The sequence below is a fragment of the Bos javanicus genome, chromosome 19, assembly GCF_032452875.1.
Source record: "Bos javanicus breed banteng chromosome 19, ARS-OSU_banteng_1.0, whole genome shotgun sequence".
Classification (NCBI taxonomy): Eukaryota; Metazoa; Chordata; class Mammalia; order Artiodactyla; family Bovidae; genus Bos; species Bos javanicus.
Window position 1 is genome coordinate 36,661,472 of NC_083886.1, and position 18,135 is coordinate 36,679,606.

The following is an 18,135-nucleotide window of genomic DNA, read 5'->3' on the forward strand; positions in this document are numbered from 1 at the left end:
GCAGCATGCTTTCCATGCTTCCTTTGTTCATTCCTCACATATTTTTTAGGCACCTACTATGTGGAACAGGGTTGTGCAACATAGCATAACATGTCCACAACCCTAGGCTGTGCAACAGGAGTGCTGCAGAGAGCAAGTTGGCAAGATTCCTGTCCAGGATGGTCTGACGGTCCAGAGTGAGAGTCATATTAAAAGCAGAGGAAATAGGAAAGGCGTTGGTGGCGTGAGTGCTGTGCAGAGGAATACAACTGATTTGGGTGCATGGCCAGAAGGCCTCTGAAGGTAGTTCATTTAAGAGGATACCTGCAGGGGACTTCCCCAGTGGCTCAGTGGTTAAGACTTCACCTTCCACTGCAGGGGGTCAAGTGTTCAACCCCTGGTTGGGGTGCTAAGATCCCATATGCCTCCCAGCCAAAAAACCAACAGGTAAAACAGAAGCAATATTGTAACAAATACAATAAAGACTTGGTCCACATCAAAAAATCTTAAAAAAAAAAAAAAAAAAAAAGAGGAGGCCTATGGGATGAAAGGGACCAGCTCCAGGAATCATGGTGGAAGGTTGGAGGGGAAAAGATGTACCAGGCTGAGGGAACAGCAGAGGCGCAGGCCACAGGGTAGGACGGGTATTCGTGTGCACAAGGGGCAGCACTGAGAACCCGCTAACAGTGCGGAGGGAGCACAAGTCCCAGCAGTTGGCAGGGGCCTGAACCCAGAAAACCCACCGGACCAGGCTTGCAGTCCTGGTGGGGAGGTGTCTGTGCTGTTGCCCATTTTGCAGGTGGGTAAGCAGCAGGTCCCGAGGTCACAAGACCCATTTGGGACCAAGTACTCTGGGCCACTCCAGACACCCAGGAGTGGTGAGCCCGGGTCAGTTTCCCATAGGAAGTTCAAAAACACTTGCTGGGCATCTAGTGAGTGCCAGGCCCTAAGCCAGGCACTTGTGAGCTCACATTCATGAACCCATTTCAGAGAGGTTGCCCTGTCTCTGTAGCACAGGTATGTCAGCAGGCATGGAGATGCTCAGCACCCACCTCTGAGTGGCACGGTTGGCATTTGAACTCATAACCTGCTGAGTCCATAGCTCCTGTCTTTCTGCCCACGCCCCGGGTGCAGGAGGAAATAATGATAATAAGGAGGCCTCACCTTATCTCATCGGGCCTCCTCATCACTGTGAGGGTGGGCCCTGTGGCCACCTCATCTTACAAACGAAAAGGCTTCAAGCCTTTCTAGGAGGTGGTGGAATCTGCTTCCCTCACATGAGGCGCCTGGCAGGTGACACACTCATGCCCACGTGAAGCGAGGGACTGACCCCGTGACCTCTGCTAGACTGTTCATTCTAGTGACCTGGTCCCCGTGCCAGATTGGTGAGTGGCTCTTGAAATCCCCCAGGCTCCACGTGGGAGCAGGAGAGAGGGCTGGTCCGTCCGTAATGAATAGTCAACAAACACCTTCTGAGTGTCTGCGGAAGCCTGGGTCCCTTCCTTTCAGCAGCGCCTGGAGGCGGGGACGCGGAAACAGGCTCCGGGGTGACATGACTTGCCCAGGTCAGCCTGGCCAGGAAGTAGTCAAAGCGGGATGTGATCTCGACCCCACCAGGGGGCGGGCGCACTTTGACGCCCGCAGCACCCACTTTTCCGCTTCCCGGGCCGCAGCTGGGCGGGCCTGGGGTACCCAGGATTTCTGGGCACTCCAGCCTGCGCGAGCGGGGCGGGCCCAGGAGTGGGCTGGGCTGGTTTCCTGACCCGCAGCGGGAAGGACCCGCCCGGGCTCCAAGGGGCGGGGCCTGACGGGTTTCCCGGTGAGGGGCGGGCTTGACAGTCTGTGGGAGGAGCCACGCCCTGGGCCAATGGAAGGTGAGGCTTGAGTTTGACGGGCAGGCCCCCGACGCCGTTTGATAGGCAGGGGCCGGGCCCGGAGACTGGAGGGCCAATGGGTTCGCGGGGCGGGGCCTACGTCGGCGCCGTCCCGCCGGGGCCCTGCCGCACTGCCCAGTCTGGCCCCGCCGCCTGCCGCGGACACGTCCCTGTTGCCGCCCTGCCCGCCGCCCGGGCCACCCGCCCGCCCGTAGCCATGAGCGCGCTCCGCCCGGGCCGAGCCCGCCGCCCCCTGGACTAGTTCTGCCGCCGCCCGGACCCGCCCGCACCATGGAGTCCCCTGCCCCGAGCCCGCCCGCCGGCGTGCCCACGTCCAAAGGTAGGAACGCCCGGGCTGCGGACCCGACCTCTGCGCGGTCTCCCGGCCGGGCCCGCACCCGGGCAGCTTCCCGGCCTGGAACCCCTCCCTGATCGGTTCGGGCCCAGCCCGAACTCTGACGAAGGTTTCGTTCTGATCACCCCACACCAGGTCAGAAACCTTGCTTGGACCTCCCCATTTGGACCTTAACTGCAGCATGGACAGGAACAAACGCTCCCAGTCTGGGTCCCTCAGTTGGGACCCAGGTGGGATTCATTCCCATCTTGCACCCAGCCCCCCTCCACTCCTGCGTCCCAGGGCTGTATCCTGGCTGGGGTTTAACTGCCCTTCTGGGGATCTCTCTGTAAACGCCCCCTCCCATGTGGGTGTCCTGGCTACAGTCCAGCTCAGACCTCCCCTAACTCTCCCCCAAGGCTCTCCATCCTAGTAGGCCCCACATGGCCCCTTTCCTGGCCGTCCTTCAGCCCTGTCTCGGTGAGGGGGAACCTCTCTTGGCCTCCCATCACACCTTACTGCATGGCCTCTCCACTGGCTCCGCTCATCTGGACTTGCAGGCTTCTCTTTGTACTGGGGGACCCCATCTCCTCTTGTGCAGGGTTGATTGCTACCAGGTCTGTCCCCGCTGTCTGTGGGTCCAGGGCCAACTGCCAGGCGGTTGCTGGCTATGCAATGGTCTTGCTTTTGTCTTCTCCAAGCAGCCGGCCTTCTTGGAAATTTTTGTGAGGTGGCGGCTGCGGCAGCAGGATTTGTCATGCAGAGGGGGAGGACGAGACTTGGAGGGTGAAAGGGGGATTTTTTTTTTGGCAGGAAAAGGATAGGATGTTTTTGGCATGTCAGAGTCTCAGAGGGCTGGACTGTGTGAGAGATTTCCAAACCGGACGCATCCGTAATGAATGGGCTGCCCCCGCCTCCCTAACCTGCTGCTTCACGCCAGCAGCAGGAGTGTCCTTATCACACCTACCTTCCGTGGACTTCAGGCGTAGGATGTGAGATAGTGAATACTAAAGAGTTCTAGGCAATTGTGGGTGATGACGATGAGAAGCGCTTAGCAGACAGTCTGACTGTGTTACTGTTACCATTTTTCTTGCTGGAAAGGCCCCAGCCATGTGGGATCCAGGCCTTGCCTCTCCTGGTTTGTAGCTGCAGAGTGAGGAGGAGAAAGGTAACAGCTGGCCCTTAGGGGCCCTAATCAGGGGTTACCCCTGCCTCTGTCTCTCTGGGTGGGGCCGGGGTGGCAGCTGGAGCGCTTATGGGATCCCAGGAAGGGTGTGGGTCCTCCTTCCCTGCTGCTGTTCCTGGTGGCTGCAGTGGCTGTGGACCCGAGCCCAGCCGGCCAGGTGGAGGGTAATTAAGTCTTAACCTAAGTGGGAGGCTGGGTCCCTGACCGCTGCCTAGCTACTGTGAGTACCCAGCAGGGACTTGCACTGCGCCGACCTCGTGGAGCTTGGGAACCGGGAAATCAGACATTTCTCTTCCCCAGCTCCAGGTGTAGGCCTAGCCTGGCCAGGCTGTGAGACCTCAGGCAGGTCCATGATCCTCTCTGGGCCACAGGGTTTTCAGGGGCAGAAAGAAGAGATTGGAAACAGTGTTTGAAGTCCCTTTCTGCTGTTCCAGGCAGGGGACGCCTCATCAAAATAAAAATTAAAGTTGCAAGGTTGGGAAGCGAGAGGAGTCAGGTGTATGAAGGAATAAAGCACTTTGGGGCAACACTTATATGCTGTGTGACTTGAGCCCTGGTATTGTCTTCTCTGAGCCTCTCAGCAGAGAGAGGGCCAGGATGAGTTTCCAGTTTGTGGGTCTGGATAACAGATGATGTTGAGTGGGTTGGATGGAGGGTCAGGGGTCTACTCAAGGCCCAGGGACACCCTTAATCTCTTTGGAGTTTGTGGCAACACGTGGCAGGGAAGCCACAATACCCCCCCCCCCACCCCGAAAATCCCAAACTTTTCCTGTGTGCCATGCATTCACCCATTTATGGTTCACAGCCTCATTCACAGACAAGGAAGCTGAGGCTCAGAAGTGTTCAGCGCCTTGCCTGAGGTCACACAGCTGTGACAGATGGAAGTAGGGTTCTAGGACTCAGTGCCCAGTGCTCCCCTGTGTCCCTTTTCTGTGCTGGGTGCTTGGGCTGAGCTGGTGGGACACTTCCCCTTCCCCATCACACCTCTGTCCAGAAGCATCTCCTTGAGTCCATGCCTGACCTGGAGGATGGCCTGAGCCAGAAATGGTGCCTTATGTGTACACAACCCTTTATAGCTGGCACGCTTTATGCTCACTGCAGTGAGGCCCATTTGATAGGTGACAAAACTGAGGTCAGACAGGAGGAGTGGCTTGACCTAGCCCTTCTCATAGTGATGTCTTTCTTCACGCCTTCTTGAGGAATTTGGACCAAGCAGGGTGTGGTTGGCACCTGACCTTAGAGAGCTTTACCTCTGAGCTTCCTGCCCTGCAGGGGTGCCCTGTCCTGCCTTCCCTGCCACTGGCCCGGGGAGTTTCCAAGAGTGCATGAGGCCCCAGGCCCCGTAGCCCTGATATTTTCCCAGCCCCCTTGCCCACAGGCCATCTCTGCCTGGGGTCAGAGGCTGAGAGCAGCCAGGGTCAGAGGGCAGGGGCACGTTTGGATAGCACAGTCTGGGTCTGCTGCCTCCAGCCACATTTGTCCTTGGGGTGCCCCCAGCTGCACTGTGAGTGCTGCCCCCATGGGCACTTCCTGGTTGATCCTCCTGTGCCTCCTGCTGCCCCCTGGGCACACTGAGGCTGCAGGCGCACAGTGTCCTGGCCCTTCCTGCCATGTGGCTGCCCTCCCCTACCCGTCCTGTCCCTGGCTCTTGGAAAGATTGGAAGGTGGCATCTTGGGGACTTCCCCCACCCCTGGCATGACGCACAGGAAACTGTCTATCAGCCAGCCTGTGGCTCAGGGCCTGAAGGGAGCAAAGTTCTCAGTCACTTGTGCGGGGAGAGGGCCGGGGCAGCAGGAGGCTTCCGGCGGGTGAGTCAGCGGGCACTGGGCACTGACTCACTCTTGGGGCATGCCAGCCTGCCGGCTGCAGCTTAAAGGGCCAATGCCTGGCTGCTGGTGGGTGGGAGGGGGGCTGAGTCCCCGCCTCATGGGCCGGCCTCTGGTCCTGGGTTGGGCGTGGAGGCGGCCCCCTCCCTGGACCTGGTACGGGGTGGCTCCAGACCCCTGCTCCTGGCCCCTCGCCCATCCCCCCAGAAACTTCCTCTTGCTCATGGAGCTGGAGCAGGTGGTGGTGACTGTTCACTGCCCTCGGCCCAGGGGCTCCTCCTGCTCAGATGTGCAGCTGGGGGCTCCGGGCTGCAGAGGAGCAGAGGTGCCCTGAACTCCCACAGAGGCGAAGACTCTGGTCAGATCCCAGCCCAGCCCCCCCGATGTAACGCTGGACGTCCACTGCCCACTGTAATGCTTTCAGTCCCCTGGCAGTGCCCAGCTCTCAGATGCAGGCCTCAGCTTCTTCACCTGCAGAATGGGTATGGGAACCCTGCATGCTGGCAGCTGCGAGGATGTGTGTAGACAGCCTCATCCCCCTCGCTAGTACCAGGTACAGGAACAACAGAGACTGCCCTCTGCCTATGAGGAACCTCAGTGAGACAGGAAGTGGGCAGAGCCTGGGCTCAGGGGTGGGTGGGCCTGTGTTCAAATTCTGACTCGCTCCACTGCTTCCCAGCTTCCTCAGGTGCCCTCTCTGACCCTTAGTCTCCTCTTCTGTAAAGTGAGAGTAACCAACCCCCTATCTCAGAGTGGTGGTAAAGGTGGGAGATAGTGTTTGTCAAACAAATGTCATCTGTTATTTTCCCGTTGTTATGGTGGTGGCAGTTGTTCGTTGGTGGATGAACAAACAGAATGGGGACCTTGATGGTGGACTTTAAGCCTTATGACATGACTTTGGCTGCAGCTGGCACCTGCCAGGCTCTGGTCCCCACACTGGAGCCGGGAGCTTCATGGCCTCTTGGGCCTTCCTGGGGAGGGCTTGTGGGGAGCAGAGAGAATGGGATGGTTGCCTCCCCCACAGTGTAGGGCATGTGGCACCAGGAGTCAGAAGAGTGGGAGCCTCCTAGGCCAGCCGCTCAGTGGGCAGAGCCCCTTCAGGGCCAGGCAGGGCACTTGCTGTGGGTATGCAGGGTTGGGTGAGGACTCTCTTGACCGGGGAGCATCCTGGCTGGAGAAAAGGAGGCGGTGGAGGAGTGATTCTGAGGGTCCAGCTTCAAGGTTCGCCACTGAGCTGATGGGGAGCAGCTGGGAGGTAGGGCCTTGGTGGCCGTGGGGAACATTGTCAGTGTTTTGGGAGGGGTCACTGTTGGGCTGCAGAGGAAGAACAACACACAGAGAGCCCCGTGCCAACTGGATGGGGGAGATGGGGTGGGCCTGCCCGGAGCTCAGCTCTGCATGCTGGAGCTCATCGTCTCTAGGGACTGTATCTGCCTCCCCTTGGCGGTGCCTCTCAGAGGTGCCCACAGCATTGTCCACGTGAGTCAGGCTTCTTGCCCAGATGCTTCTGTGGTTGCTTCCCCCTCAGTGGCTCTGGGGACTCCTGCCCCCCGAGAAAGGGTCACCAGACTCACCCTGATGGGGACAGGTGCCTGTCACCCTCCCCATGTCCTGAGGACCCCTCTCTGGAGTGTCACTGCAGGCTGAATGGACAACCCAGGGGTTGTCCTGGCTCTCTGGGAGGCTGTGTCCAGTCACCCTTCCCCCCTGGTGTCCCTCCAGGCAACCCTGAACTGTCCTCCTGTGGTGTGGGGGCTGGGTCTGCAGCCGCTGCTGATGCCTACCAGCAGGTGGGCATCCGTTCTTTTTGTGTGTTTTAACTGCAGACACCACAAGATTGTATAGAATGTACCTCTGCATTTTAAGAAACAAAGAAAAGGGAATTCTGTGCTCCTGACACTCAGCTAAAAAATATCTCACATTTCTGTGCCCCTGAAGCCCTTCAGTGTCGCCTCTTCCTGATAACTGTCCTGACTTTTGTGCTCATCATTTCTGTATTGTTTTAAATCGAGCCCTAAGGTACATGTGGTATATTTAGGTTCACTGACCTGCAGGAGTCCTGGGCCAGCATCCACGCCGTGGTCTGTGAGGCCAGCGCTGGTGTATGGTGGCCGGTGGGGAGAGGTTGGAACTGGCCGGCAGTGAGGAACTGCACCATGGGGGTGATACTGGGGCCTCTGTTGAGGGTCAGCGTGTTAACATGTGGAAGCACTGAGCGTGTCTCAGCGTCTCCAGCTGTTATTGCTTCAAGTGAATCTCAGGCTCCCAGTGGTACAGTGTTCCCCCTGGGCAGCTGTACCACCAGCCCTGACTTTCATTGACTGCATCATTGTGTAGCTTCCAGGGTTTCTCTTAAGATTTTCACAAGCGAATGGTGCAAGGGGACAAGTGAAGGGCCTCGTGTGTCAACAGAGGTGTCTGGGCGCCATCAGGGAGTGTAAAGGGATGCACTTCAAGCCGGGTGTCTGAGGGCCAGCAGCGGAGGCTCAGTCCTGGCCAAAGGGCCTGACCCAGGCGGCCCTGGGCCCACTGCTGAGCATGTACCCTGACGGCACAGCCCGCAGCCCCAGAGCCGAGTCTCTACTCACTCCACACTTGCCTTGGCTCTTGTGCAACCCTGTCGCCAAAAGCAAGGCTCTCTCTGCGACAAGTTCAAATCCCACCTTTGTGCCTTACAGGCTGGGTGGTCCTGGGTAAGTCCCTCCCCTCTCTCTGAGCCTAAGTATCCTCATTCATACAGTGGGGATGAAAAAAAGCACCTGCCTGTCGTTGTCAGATACAGCACTTAGAGCAGCGCCCAGCCTGCATTGAGCTACGTCCCCACCTCTGTACCTCCAGCCCAGGCCTGCTCAGGACCTGACTGGGCACCTGGAGCCTGCCCCTAGCACAGGGGTGTGCCAACTGCCCAGCCATGACCTCAGTGTGGAGTGATTTCATCCCGTTTTACAGACAAGGCAACATGGCTGGTTGTCGGAGGTGGGGGCCTCTCTCTAACGCCCTCTTGTCCATGATAGCAGCAGCCTGCCACTCACATGCAGGCCTTTCCTGTCTCCGCTAGGAGTCACGATGCCCCTGGAGGAGAAGCTCCTCGATTCACCTCACTTAGGGAAACCAGGGCTCTCCACTCCAAGGAGTCTCCACAGCCAGGCCCGCATCTGCCACAGCGCCCCCAGTGCTGAGCCCACAGGGAGCACCAGGCTGGGCTGGGGCCGCTCAGCCTAGCAGCTCTGCCCGCCCCCCGCTCCTGCCCACCACCCCACAGTGGCGAGGTGGCCACTTGGCCACATGCTGGCTTCCTAAGCCCCGGGACCCCACCTCCCTTGTGCCCCCACCTCCTGCGGCCCTTCTCATCTGCAGAGTCCATGGGAGGGCCCCAAGCCATCCAGCTCACAGCCTCCATCCCCTCAGCACTGAGCAGGCAGGCCCTGAGGCCAGATCTGAAGACATTCAGCAACTTGGGGTGCTACTGGCATCTGCGGGGTAGAGGTGCCACCCCACAGGCCAGGATGTTCCAGCACAGGACGCCCAGCCTGGGGAGACAGGCCCACAGATGAAGGGGGCCTGGGGCCCCCCTGAGGAGAGGCTGCAGGTGTCTGCCCACCCACCCCAGGCAGATGCTGGAGCCCCTCCCACAGGTGGGTGGTTCACCCTGCTCTAAGTACAGCTGGGCCTGGGCCTTGTCTCCGCAGGGGCACTGATGCTCCTGCCCGTCACTGGATGGCAGTGCCAGCCCCCCCACCACTGGACCCAAGCTCAGGGGCCCATCTGGGTTCACAGATGAGGTGCTGAGGCCATACAGCAGGGTGTGCTGGAGGCTCGATCCAAACCTGGTCCAGAGGTGGCTTCAAGAGGGTGTGCACACCGAGGCAAGGGGTGCAGGCCTTGGGCGGGAGCCTGGAGGAGGCACTGGGCCGCAGGAGAGGTGTGTGGTCACTGTTTTTGCTCCAGGTGGTCTAGTTCCAGGGCTGCCCAGTGCTTGTGATGCCCATTCTTCTTCAGCACCAACTGCAGGCTGGGCACCGGGCCACATTCTCAGCTGGCCGAGAGCCGGGGACATGACTGCTTGGAGAGGTGACCCCTCGTCGGTCCCCAGGAGGCGTGGGCTGAGGAGGTGTTGCCTTGGGGCTCAGGCCCATCCAGCTCCTTGGGGAGGGGAGCGGGCTTCCTGGGGCCCTTGATGTTGGCAAACTTTAAACAGTAAAGGAACAAACTGTGCAGGTGTGGAGAGAGTGGGCCTGGCCAGAGCTGGCCCTGCTTGTGCCTCAGGGAGTCCTGTCCAGTGCCTGGGCCTACTCCCGGGAAGGTTGGACCCTGCTGGTCCCCTCTCACCTCACGCCCTCCTAGCTGGAGCTGGGGACAGGGCTCCTCCCAGTGGGGAATCTGAGGCCCAGAGGCATGAAGCCTGCCTGGGGCGGTAGGCAGGGGTGAGATGAGGCCTTGGGTCCAGCTTCAGGCCTGAGTCCGCCCTGCCTTGACCCCTGTAGGCCTGCTGGGCTTATCTCCCCCGCCAGCCCCCACCCCCTCCGCACCCCCAGTCAGCCGGGAGTGAGTTGGGGTGAAGTGCTGATGGTGTCAGGTGTGACTGTGGGTCCTCATGCTTCTCCACCTGGGCCCTTTCTGGGGCAGCTGAGGCTGAGAGAGGGCAGGGTGTATGCACAGGGGGCCTGCACACGGGGTGCCTGCACACACGGGGCCTGCACACGGGTGCCTGCACACACAGGGCCTGCACACGGGGGCCTGCACACACAGGGCCTGCACACACGGGGCCTGCACACACGGGGCCTGCACACACGGGGCCTGCACATGGGGGCCTGCACACACGGGCCCTGCACATGGGGGGCCTGCACACGGGGCCTGCACACGGGCACCTGCACACATACAGGGCCTGCACACGGGTGCCTGGACATAGGGTCCTGGCCCATGGGCCTGGCTGTGAGTAATGCCCGTTAGACAAAGCCCCGCTTGCTGGGTGGCTTCAATACTGGACTTCCTGTCTGGTGGCTAGAGCCCCATCTAGGTTTCACAGGGCTGGTCCTGCTGCGGCCGCAGATGGTCGTCTTCCTCCCTGATGCATGTCTTGTCTCTGTGTCCAAGCTTCTCCTTTTTAAGGAGCCTGTTGTGTTGGATCAGGGCTCCACTTTGTGACCTCACTGTGACCTGGTCATTTCTGTAAATCTCAAGTAGGATCATGCTCAGAGGTACTGGGTGTTGGGACTTCAGCTTTCACTCTTCAGGCCTGGGAGTGCAGGGGCCTCATGAGGGCTGGGGAGCAGGCTCATCTTCCTTGGGGGGTGCTGTCTTTTCTCAGATGACCGTGGAGTGACTGTTTCAGGATGACCGGCGGGGCTTGGACCCTCTAGCCTGGGCTGGACATGTCCTCTGGGTGCCTGGAGGCCTTGGGGTCCCATCCTGGCACTGACCACAGTGGCCCTTGGCATCTGTGTCTGTGCCGGGCCCCTGGGACCTGTCCCTCTCTGTCCCTGGGGATGTTGGTTGACCAGTGATTGACTGCATGCTCCCTTCTCTCCCTTTTAGGAAAGTCCAGGAGGAAAAAGGATTTACGAATCTCCTGCATGTCCAAGCCGCCGGCGCCCAGCCCCACGTGAGTTGGCCTCAGTTCCTCTGGCACTGCCTGGAAGGCCTCCTGCAGGGGCCAGTGTTGGGGGCCAGGCCGCCTGTGTGGGCAGCATCTCCTCTAAGCAGCTGCGGGGGCCATGTGCCTCGCCTGTCCTCTCGGAGCCCTCCTTGCCCATCTGAGGGCGTGTACATGTGACAGGCCATGTGCTGCCCCACAGATGCTTGGTGACTGTGGGGGGGGTGGGGACCCCCTTGAGAGGGCAGAGCTCTCTGGGGCTCACGCCTCCACTCTCCCCTGCAGGCTCCCCCGGAACCTGGACTCCCGGGCATTCATCACCATTGGAGACAGGGTAGGTGTCAACAGACCCTAGGAGGTGTCTGTGGGTGGAGACAGAGCTGGGCTGTAGAGGGGGCCTGGCTCCTCGATGCTGACCAGGTGGCCCATCTGGTGGCTACCTCCTGGGCCCTGGGGAGCTGGAGTCACGGTGCTGAGTGTGCAGATCCCTGGCTCTGCCCAAAGGGCCTGCGTTTCACTGGCACCTCCTGAGGCCAGTGGTTCCCTTGGGAAGCCAGGCTTGGAGGCCGTGTGCTGCCCACAGGACATGCTCAGGAGTCTTGTTCATCCGCCTGCTTGCTTCCTCTGGCAGCAGGTCAAGAGGGAGGGTAGACGACCAGGGCCTCGTTACTCCCTGGGAGGCAAGGCCGTTCTTTTGTCCTGTCTGTGTTCCCAGAGCCTGAAACAGGGACTTACACGCCATAGGTGATGAATGAGTGAGTCTGGCCACCTGAGAGGGTAGGGTGAGAGGAAAAGGGCATCTCTTTAGGACCCAGTACCGCTGGGAGCATTTCCCAGGCTGATGTGCTGACACCCTGTAGTAGCCTTCCGATGTAGGTGCTGTGCCTGTTTTAGAGAAGGGGAGGGGAAGCTCAGAGAGGTTACGTGACTTACCCCAGGACACAGCAGAAGTGGCTGGTGCAAGACTTGAGCACAAGACTTGACTGGCTGGCGATTCTCTTTCTGCTGCCCCAGCATCTCCACTGGTGCCTGACTTGGCCCCCCTGAACCCTCTCTCCTTTCTGTCCCCTAAGAACTTTGAGGTGGAGGCGGATGACCTGGTGACCATTTCAGAGCTGGGCCGAGGTGCCTATGGGGTGGTGGAGAAGGTGCGGCATGCCCAGAGTGGCACCATCATGGCCGTGAAGGTGAGCACTGTCCCCGACCCAGGGCCATCAGAACTGGGGGCACCTGGGGCTGCACCCCTGCCGCCCGGGCTCTGACCGCAGCCCCTCCCCCCGCAGCGCATCCGGGCCACCGTGAACTCTCAGGAGCAGAAGCGCCTGCTCATGGACCTAGATGTCAACATGCGCACGGTGGACTGTTTCTACACCGTCACCTTCTATGGGGCCCTCTTTAGAGAGGTGAGGAAACATGGCCAGCCTCCCCACTGGCCGAGTCAGCTGGCAGGGAGCCCAGGAGCTTGGGGTTACCCCAGGGAATGCTGCACCCAGCCTTCTCAGAAGGCTATCCTGGATGGGGCGTGGGGGTGGGGGACAGTATGTTGCCGGTGAAGGGACCCATCGGCCAGGGTCAGAGCTGGGATGAGCCGTGGAAGTAGGAGTCTGACGGGGGAGAGCCAAGGTGACAGTCGGGGGAGGCTGCCATGTGGACCCAGCAGTGTAGGCGAGCCTTGTCGGGGAGGGGCTGGGAGGTCAGAGATCCCCTGAGGGCTGAGGGGTGGAGGTGTGTCGGGGGCTGGCCGGCTCCATGGGGATGGGCATGGGAGGATGCTGGGCCAGGTAGCCCTGGGCGGATGTGGCTGAGCTGTGGCTGTCCACCTTCAGGGAGACGTGTGGATCTGCATGGAGCTCATGGACACGTCCCTGGACAAGTTCTATCGGAAGGTGCTAGACAAGGGCATGACGATCCCAGAAGACATTCTCGGGGAGATCGCTGTGTCTGTAAGTGGGGTTGAGGGGGTCCCAATGGTAGTGTCTTGGGCAGAGCTGGGCCCCCGGTGTAGCCTCCAGCTGTGGTCCTGCAGCTGGGCAGCTGCCCTTGGAAGCCCCAGGTGCCCCCACCCTGGAGCAGAGCCTGCTCAGGAGACCCCAGGGACCCTGGAGCAACAGAGATTTGGCAGAGCCAGGATCTCTGGGCCTTCCTGTGCAGCTCCTGAGTTTTGAGGCCACAGAAGAGGACTTAGTGTTCACAGCTTCCTTATCCTGAAGATGCTCGGAGGCAGCTCGCAGAGGCACGCAGTCAGGGGAGAAAACCACGGGTCTGCCTCTTGAGCTTGCGTGTCCTAGGGCAGGCGGCTCCCTGGGCATGAGCACCCAGCAGCCAAAGCAGAAGGGGAGTGGGGTCTGTGTACCTGTGGTCCTCATCCCTGACCACAGCTGCGAACATGTAAACTTACCCCCCAGGGCGTTGAGTCAGAATCTTCCGGGTGATTCCTGTGGGGAGTGGCTCTGAGCATGTAGCCCAGTGACTGCTAGTAGGGGAGGGGGGTGGATGCAAGGAGGCTGCAGAAGGGCCAGATTCTACTCAGGAGTCTGGTGGAGGGAGGGACAGCACTCTGGGGGTTCATAAGTCAGACTCCCCAGGGTCTTGGTCACATCACCTGAGACCCTGGCCCATTCAGAGCAGTGTAGGAACCAGGTGTATCAGTATCAGGGTGGCCAGGACACCCCAGCAAAGGCTGGGATGTGGGCGGGAGCCTCAGGTGGTGAGGGGCTGGGTGTGACCTGGGGAAGGGCGACAGACAGCCCTGGGTGGGGAGTCTTATGGCTCTGTCACTGTTGATGCGACCTGTTTCTCCCCACTTCCTATCCCATACACCAGATCGTGAGGGCCCTGGAACACCTGCACAGCAAGCTGTCTGTGATCCACAGAGGTCAGTGCCTGGGCCGGCTGGTGAGGAGGGGCCTGGCCTCACACACACGTTCCCGTGGTCCTGCCGGGCCTGTGATGCTGAGGCTCTGGGAGGCGACAGGCTGTGATGTGCCCGTTGGGTCCGGGCCGCTGTCCACTCCTCTCAGCCGTTCCCGTCAGCCCCCAGGCCCGTCCCAGTTTTGTTCCCTGGTGCTCAGAGCGCGGACAGGGTGGACCTTCATCCTGGGAAAGCCAGCCCATCTTGTCTCAACGTGTTGTTTACGTGTTGAGGAGCGTGCTGCACGAATCCGATCATCGTTTACACTGGGTCACGCCCACCCTCCCCTCCCTTTCTTGCCCTGTAACGCCCCAGCCCCTGACTCCACTGATTTTCTCAAGGGGGTTGGTTTTGCTTGTTCTCAGCCTCCCAATTGGGCTAGTGATTCTGAGACTTGGTGGGGCTGTGTGTGTCCTGCCTGTCCCCTCCCTCTGTGTTCTGAGGGGTCTGCTTTTCCACACGGAGTTCATTAGCCCACTCAGTGGTCCCCGGGTCACTGCTGTTGGCAGGTTTTCGTGGACCCTTTGGGCGTCTCTCTGAGCCCCTGCAGACGTCCTCGTAAAAGGCAGGAGGGATTCGAGTGTATCCTGTGCGTGTGCTTGCTGGATGGCCCCGCTGTGCCCCCTAGCTCACTCCGTGTCCACTCTGTGCCCACTCTGTGCCCGCTCCGTGCCCACCTTGAGTCCTGGGGCTCCGGGTTTTCCCACAGACCCGCCTCCTGTGTTTGAGCGGCTGCCTTGTGCTTCCTGGCCAAGACTGCTGGCCCCTCAGGGTGGATACTGGGTGGTTTACAGTGCTCATACTGTTAGTGATGGGTTCCCTGCATCTGGGTGGACCCCAGAGCCAGAGGTTGCACTGGTAAGTGGAGGCTGAGTCCCAACTGTGAAGCTGCAAAGACATGGTCCTGGGGGAAGCCCTGGTGGAGCCAACTTCTCTCCCCACCTATGGCTGGAGGCCGGGGCTCCTGACTGTGTGGCTACCAGCTCTGACCTGGGCAGTGGGGGCCAACAACCAGTAGCTGAAAGGCGTGTCCTACTTCTGGCAGATGTGAAGCCGTCCAATGTCCTTATCAACAAGGAGGGCCACGTGAAGATGTGTGACTTTGGGATCAGTGGTTACTTGGTGGATTCCGTGGCCAAGACAATGGATGCTGGCTGCAAACCCTACATGGCCGTAAGTGGTTCCCAGGTCATGCCCAGAGGAAGCAGCCAGGCTTAGGCACCTAGCTGTGTCCTCCTGCTCCATCAGGAATGAGGCCTCCCCAGACCCTGAATTTCCTTCTAGAGGGATTCTCCTTCTCAGCCCTCTCCACCCCTTTCTGACTGGCCCCACGGTGTCCATTTGGATGATAGGTTTCACCTCAGGGGGGTGGCTGGTGGGGCCTGCGAGAGTTGCCGATACCCCAAGGTGGGACCCCCAGGTGTGGCAGCTGTGTGGCAAGACTTAGGCTTCCACCTCGAGACCCGGGCCCTCACCAGCCTCAGCTTCCACACTTGCTCTGGGGGAGGTAGGATGGGTGAGCGCTGGCCCCTAAGTTTTTGTGGGGGGCAACCAGACCCAGCTGAGGGGGACTGGGTGACCCTCCTCTGGCTTCTCTTCCAGCCTGAGAGAATCAACCCAGAACTGAACCAGAAAGGCTACAATGTCAAGTCCGATGTCTGGAGCCTCGGCATCACCATGGTATGGCCTGGGGCACCCTTGCTGGTCGGGTGGAGCACAGGTGGGGGCTGTGCCAGGTCTGTGGGCTTCTGGGGGCCAGATAGTCTAGCCTGGACAGAAGGGTTGGTTGGCTTCACAATGTGAGAAGAGACAGTGCCATCAAAGATTATGGTGTCCTCAGTGGCGTGTCCGCAGATGCCTCATGCCCTCCCTGGGTTAGGGCAACGTTATGCCGCTCTCGTCGGTGATGACTTCCTGTTGGACTTCCTCAGGGCTTGTGGTGCTGACTGAGAATGCACAGCCAGCCCCAGACCAACTGGCTCCCTGTGCACGAGGGCTTCACGACAGTGGCGAGGCTCAGCGACCTGCCCTACTCATTTTTGCTGCTTCTCCACGTTTACTCCCACAAATAATGCCATACTATGTGTCTCTATGCCCAGAGGCTGCTTATGTTTTCATTTTTTGAGCTCTTTTAGAAAAAATTACCAGGAGAGAAATGACTAGGTCCAAGGTTTTTGTCCTTAAGCTGTTTTCGTCCTTAAGTTCTGGTGGCCACTGCATCCTTCTCTGCAGCCCAGGTAGGGTCCTCACTCCTGTGTGCCGGAGTCAGTGGAAACTATAGGGAAGAAAGGCTGTCTTGGCCCTATGAAAATCCAGGGTCATAGCCATTCCCGCCACACTGTGTCACCTCCATCTGTGGGCCTGTTTGTGTCTTGGCTGGAGGGGAGCCTAGAGCCTGATGAGAAGGTGCTTTTTGAGCACAACTGGTGACCTGTGTGGGTGCGTCTGCTTGAGTTGAGGTGTCTCCTGTTTATTATGGTGATCGCTTGTCAGGGAGGTGGACCTGAATTTTCATGTCAGCAGTCAAAATTGGAAGCAGAGTTTGTTGTGAGCCAGCCATTCTTTCCTACAAATGACTCCTGCAGGCGAGGCATGGGGCACAGGGAGATCTGGGTCTAGTAGAAGCGATGAGGCCATGGCAACCTTGTGTCCAGGGAGTCGAGGAGAAACAGTGGCAGGATCAGAGTAGAAAGGCTTCCTGGAGGGGGAAGCATTGGAGGTGGGGTTCCCAGGCGTTGGTGGCTGGGTGGTGGGGGCTTTGTGGAGGAGAAAGGCTGCAGACTTCATTTCCTAATGGGGCCTGGTAGATTGCTGCACAGCCCAGAAGATGAACCTCTCAGTCTAACATTCCTCCTGCAAGCTCATGAGAATCATTTCATTTCCCGCTTGCCTTTTCAGTAATAACAACAGCCCACATAAACGGCAGCAGACGCTAAGGTGTTGCTGAGACATTAGGGAGGAGGGAGTGGTTTGTGGGGAACTTCGAAGCTGATCGCTCTTCTAAGGCGCTTTGCTGACAGCAGCTTTATGGGGAGCACCCCAGGCTGCCAGCCCTCTGATTTTTCCAGGTTAGCTGGAACCTGGGTTTTAATGCAAAACCTTCTGAATTCAGATTGTTTGAAAACCTGATAGCCAAGCCAGTCAAAACTCAGGGTTGAATTTGTACCATGAGCTATATAGTCTTTGCTGGCTGGGACAGAAGAACTAACTCCTCTGTCCCTTGGCTTTCATCTTTGGACTGATGTCACCTGTCAGCCCCTTAACCTGCCTCACAGTCCAGCTCTGGCTGCTGGACTAGGACAGGCAGGATCTTTGGAGGCTTTGCTTCCGTGTGGGAGTGTGGGTGTCTCTGACCCAGCAGTGCTATCTCCACTGCAGATCGAGATGGCCATTCTGCGATTTCCTTACGAGTCCTGGGGGACCCCCTTCCAGCAGCTGAAGCAGGTGGTAGAGGAGCCGTCCCCCCAGCTCCCAGCTGACCGTTTCTCCCCTGAGTTTGTGGACTTTACTGCACAGTGGTGAGTCTCAGCCCTGCTCAGACCTGAGGGTCTCCCTGAGCCCAGTCAGTACCCTTCCCTGCCCTGGCCAGATCCCATCCTCCCTGGGCCCGGTCTCCTTTTTGAGCAGATAAACCCCAATAACAGCATGAAAATAGTAGGCAGAAATAGAGTATAAGGATAATTTGACAAACTATGGTCCTGGGAAGAGTTTTTAATACAGTTCCTCTAGAAATGGACAGATGACATAGATCAAAAAGAAAATGAAGAGTATATGGAGGATTTAAATGCACAGTGAATTTGCTTTTGTTGATGTTTAGAACTTTGTATCACATTAAAGAATGCCCACAAGATCCTTATAAAGATTAATTATGTTTGAGATTATAGAGGAAATAAGGGAAAAGGCAGGAGGTAAAGTCGTATAGGCCACATTCTCTTAACTATAATTAGATGGAACAGAAAATACAAACTATAGAGATAAAAGCTACAAGGAAATTAAAAGTAAATTCTTCTAATATACTCTTGGGTTATAAGAGAGATCTAAAACATAAAATTATAAAGTAGTGAGAAGTGAAGACTGAGAGTATAACATACCAACAGCTTTGTGCTGTGGCCAGAGAGACGCTCAGGGGAGAATTCACAGCCTTTCTTTCTTTCACTGGAAAATAAGAAAGTCTGAAAACAGGTGCGCCTGGCAGACAGGGTCATTCTCTCCCAGCACCCATGGTAAGGAACTTCCTCTCTCGATTAAGGACACCAAGCATATGATGGTTAATGGTAGCATTTTAGTACTGGGATCATTGGAAATCTCCTAGGTCACTATAGAGATAAGAAAGCTCACACCCCAGGAGGCAAAGAAACTTGGTCCAGTCTCTGTGGTGGGCACCATGGATCCCACTCTGCCCTTGGAAGCCCCCAGGACAGGTCAGTCCTT

General features: G+C 58.4%; 1 protein-coding gene across 1 annotated transcript in view; it reads left to right on the forward strand.

Annotated features, from left to right (window-relative positions):
- The first annotated feature begins 1,975 nt into the window (after window positions 1-1,975).
- MAP2K3 (mitogen-activated protein kinase kinase 3) overlaps window positions 1,976-18,135 on the forward strand; it is a 34,230-nt gene continuing 18,070 nt past the window's right edge. Inside the window, exons 1-10 of the mRNA XM_061391316.1 lie at window positions 1,976-2,193; window positions 10,736-10,802; window positions 11,079-11,127; window positions 11,867-11,980; window positions 12,077-12,196; window positions 12,620-12,736; window positions 13,617-13,668; window positions 14,750-14,877; window positions 15,307-15,384; window positions 17,083-17,222. Of these exons, the coding sequence (XP_061247300.1) occupies window positions 2,145-2,193; window positions 10,736-10,802; window positions 11,079-11,127; window positions 11,867-11,980; window positions 12,077-12,196; window positions 12,620-12,736; window positions 13,617-13,668; window positions 14,750-14,877; window positions 15,307-15,384; window positions 17,083-17,222 (914 nt within the window). The 5' untranslated portion in view covers window positions 1,976-2,144. The remainder of the gene's footprint in view (window positions 2,194-10,735; window positions 10,803-11,078; window positions 11,128-11,866; window positions 11,981-12,076; window positions 12,197-12,619; window positions 12,737-13,616; window positions 13,669-14,749; window positions 14,878-15,306; window positions 15,385-17,082; window positions 17,223-18,135) is intronic.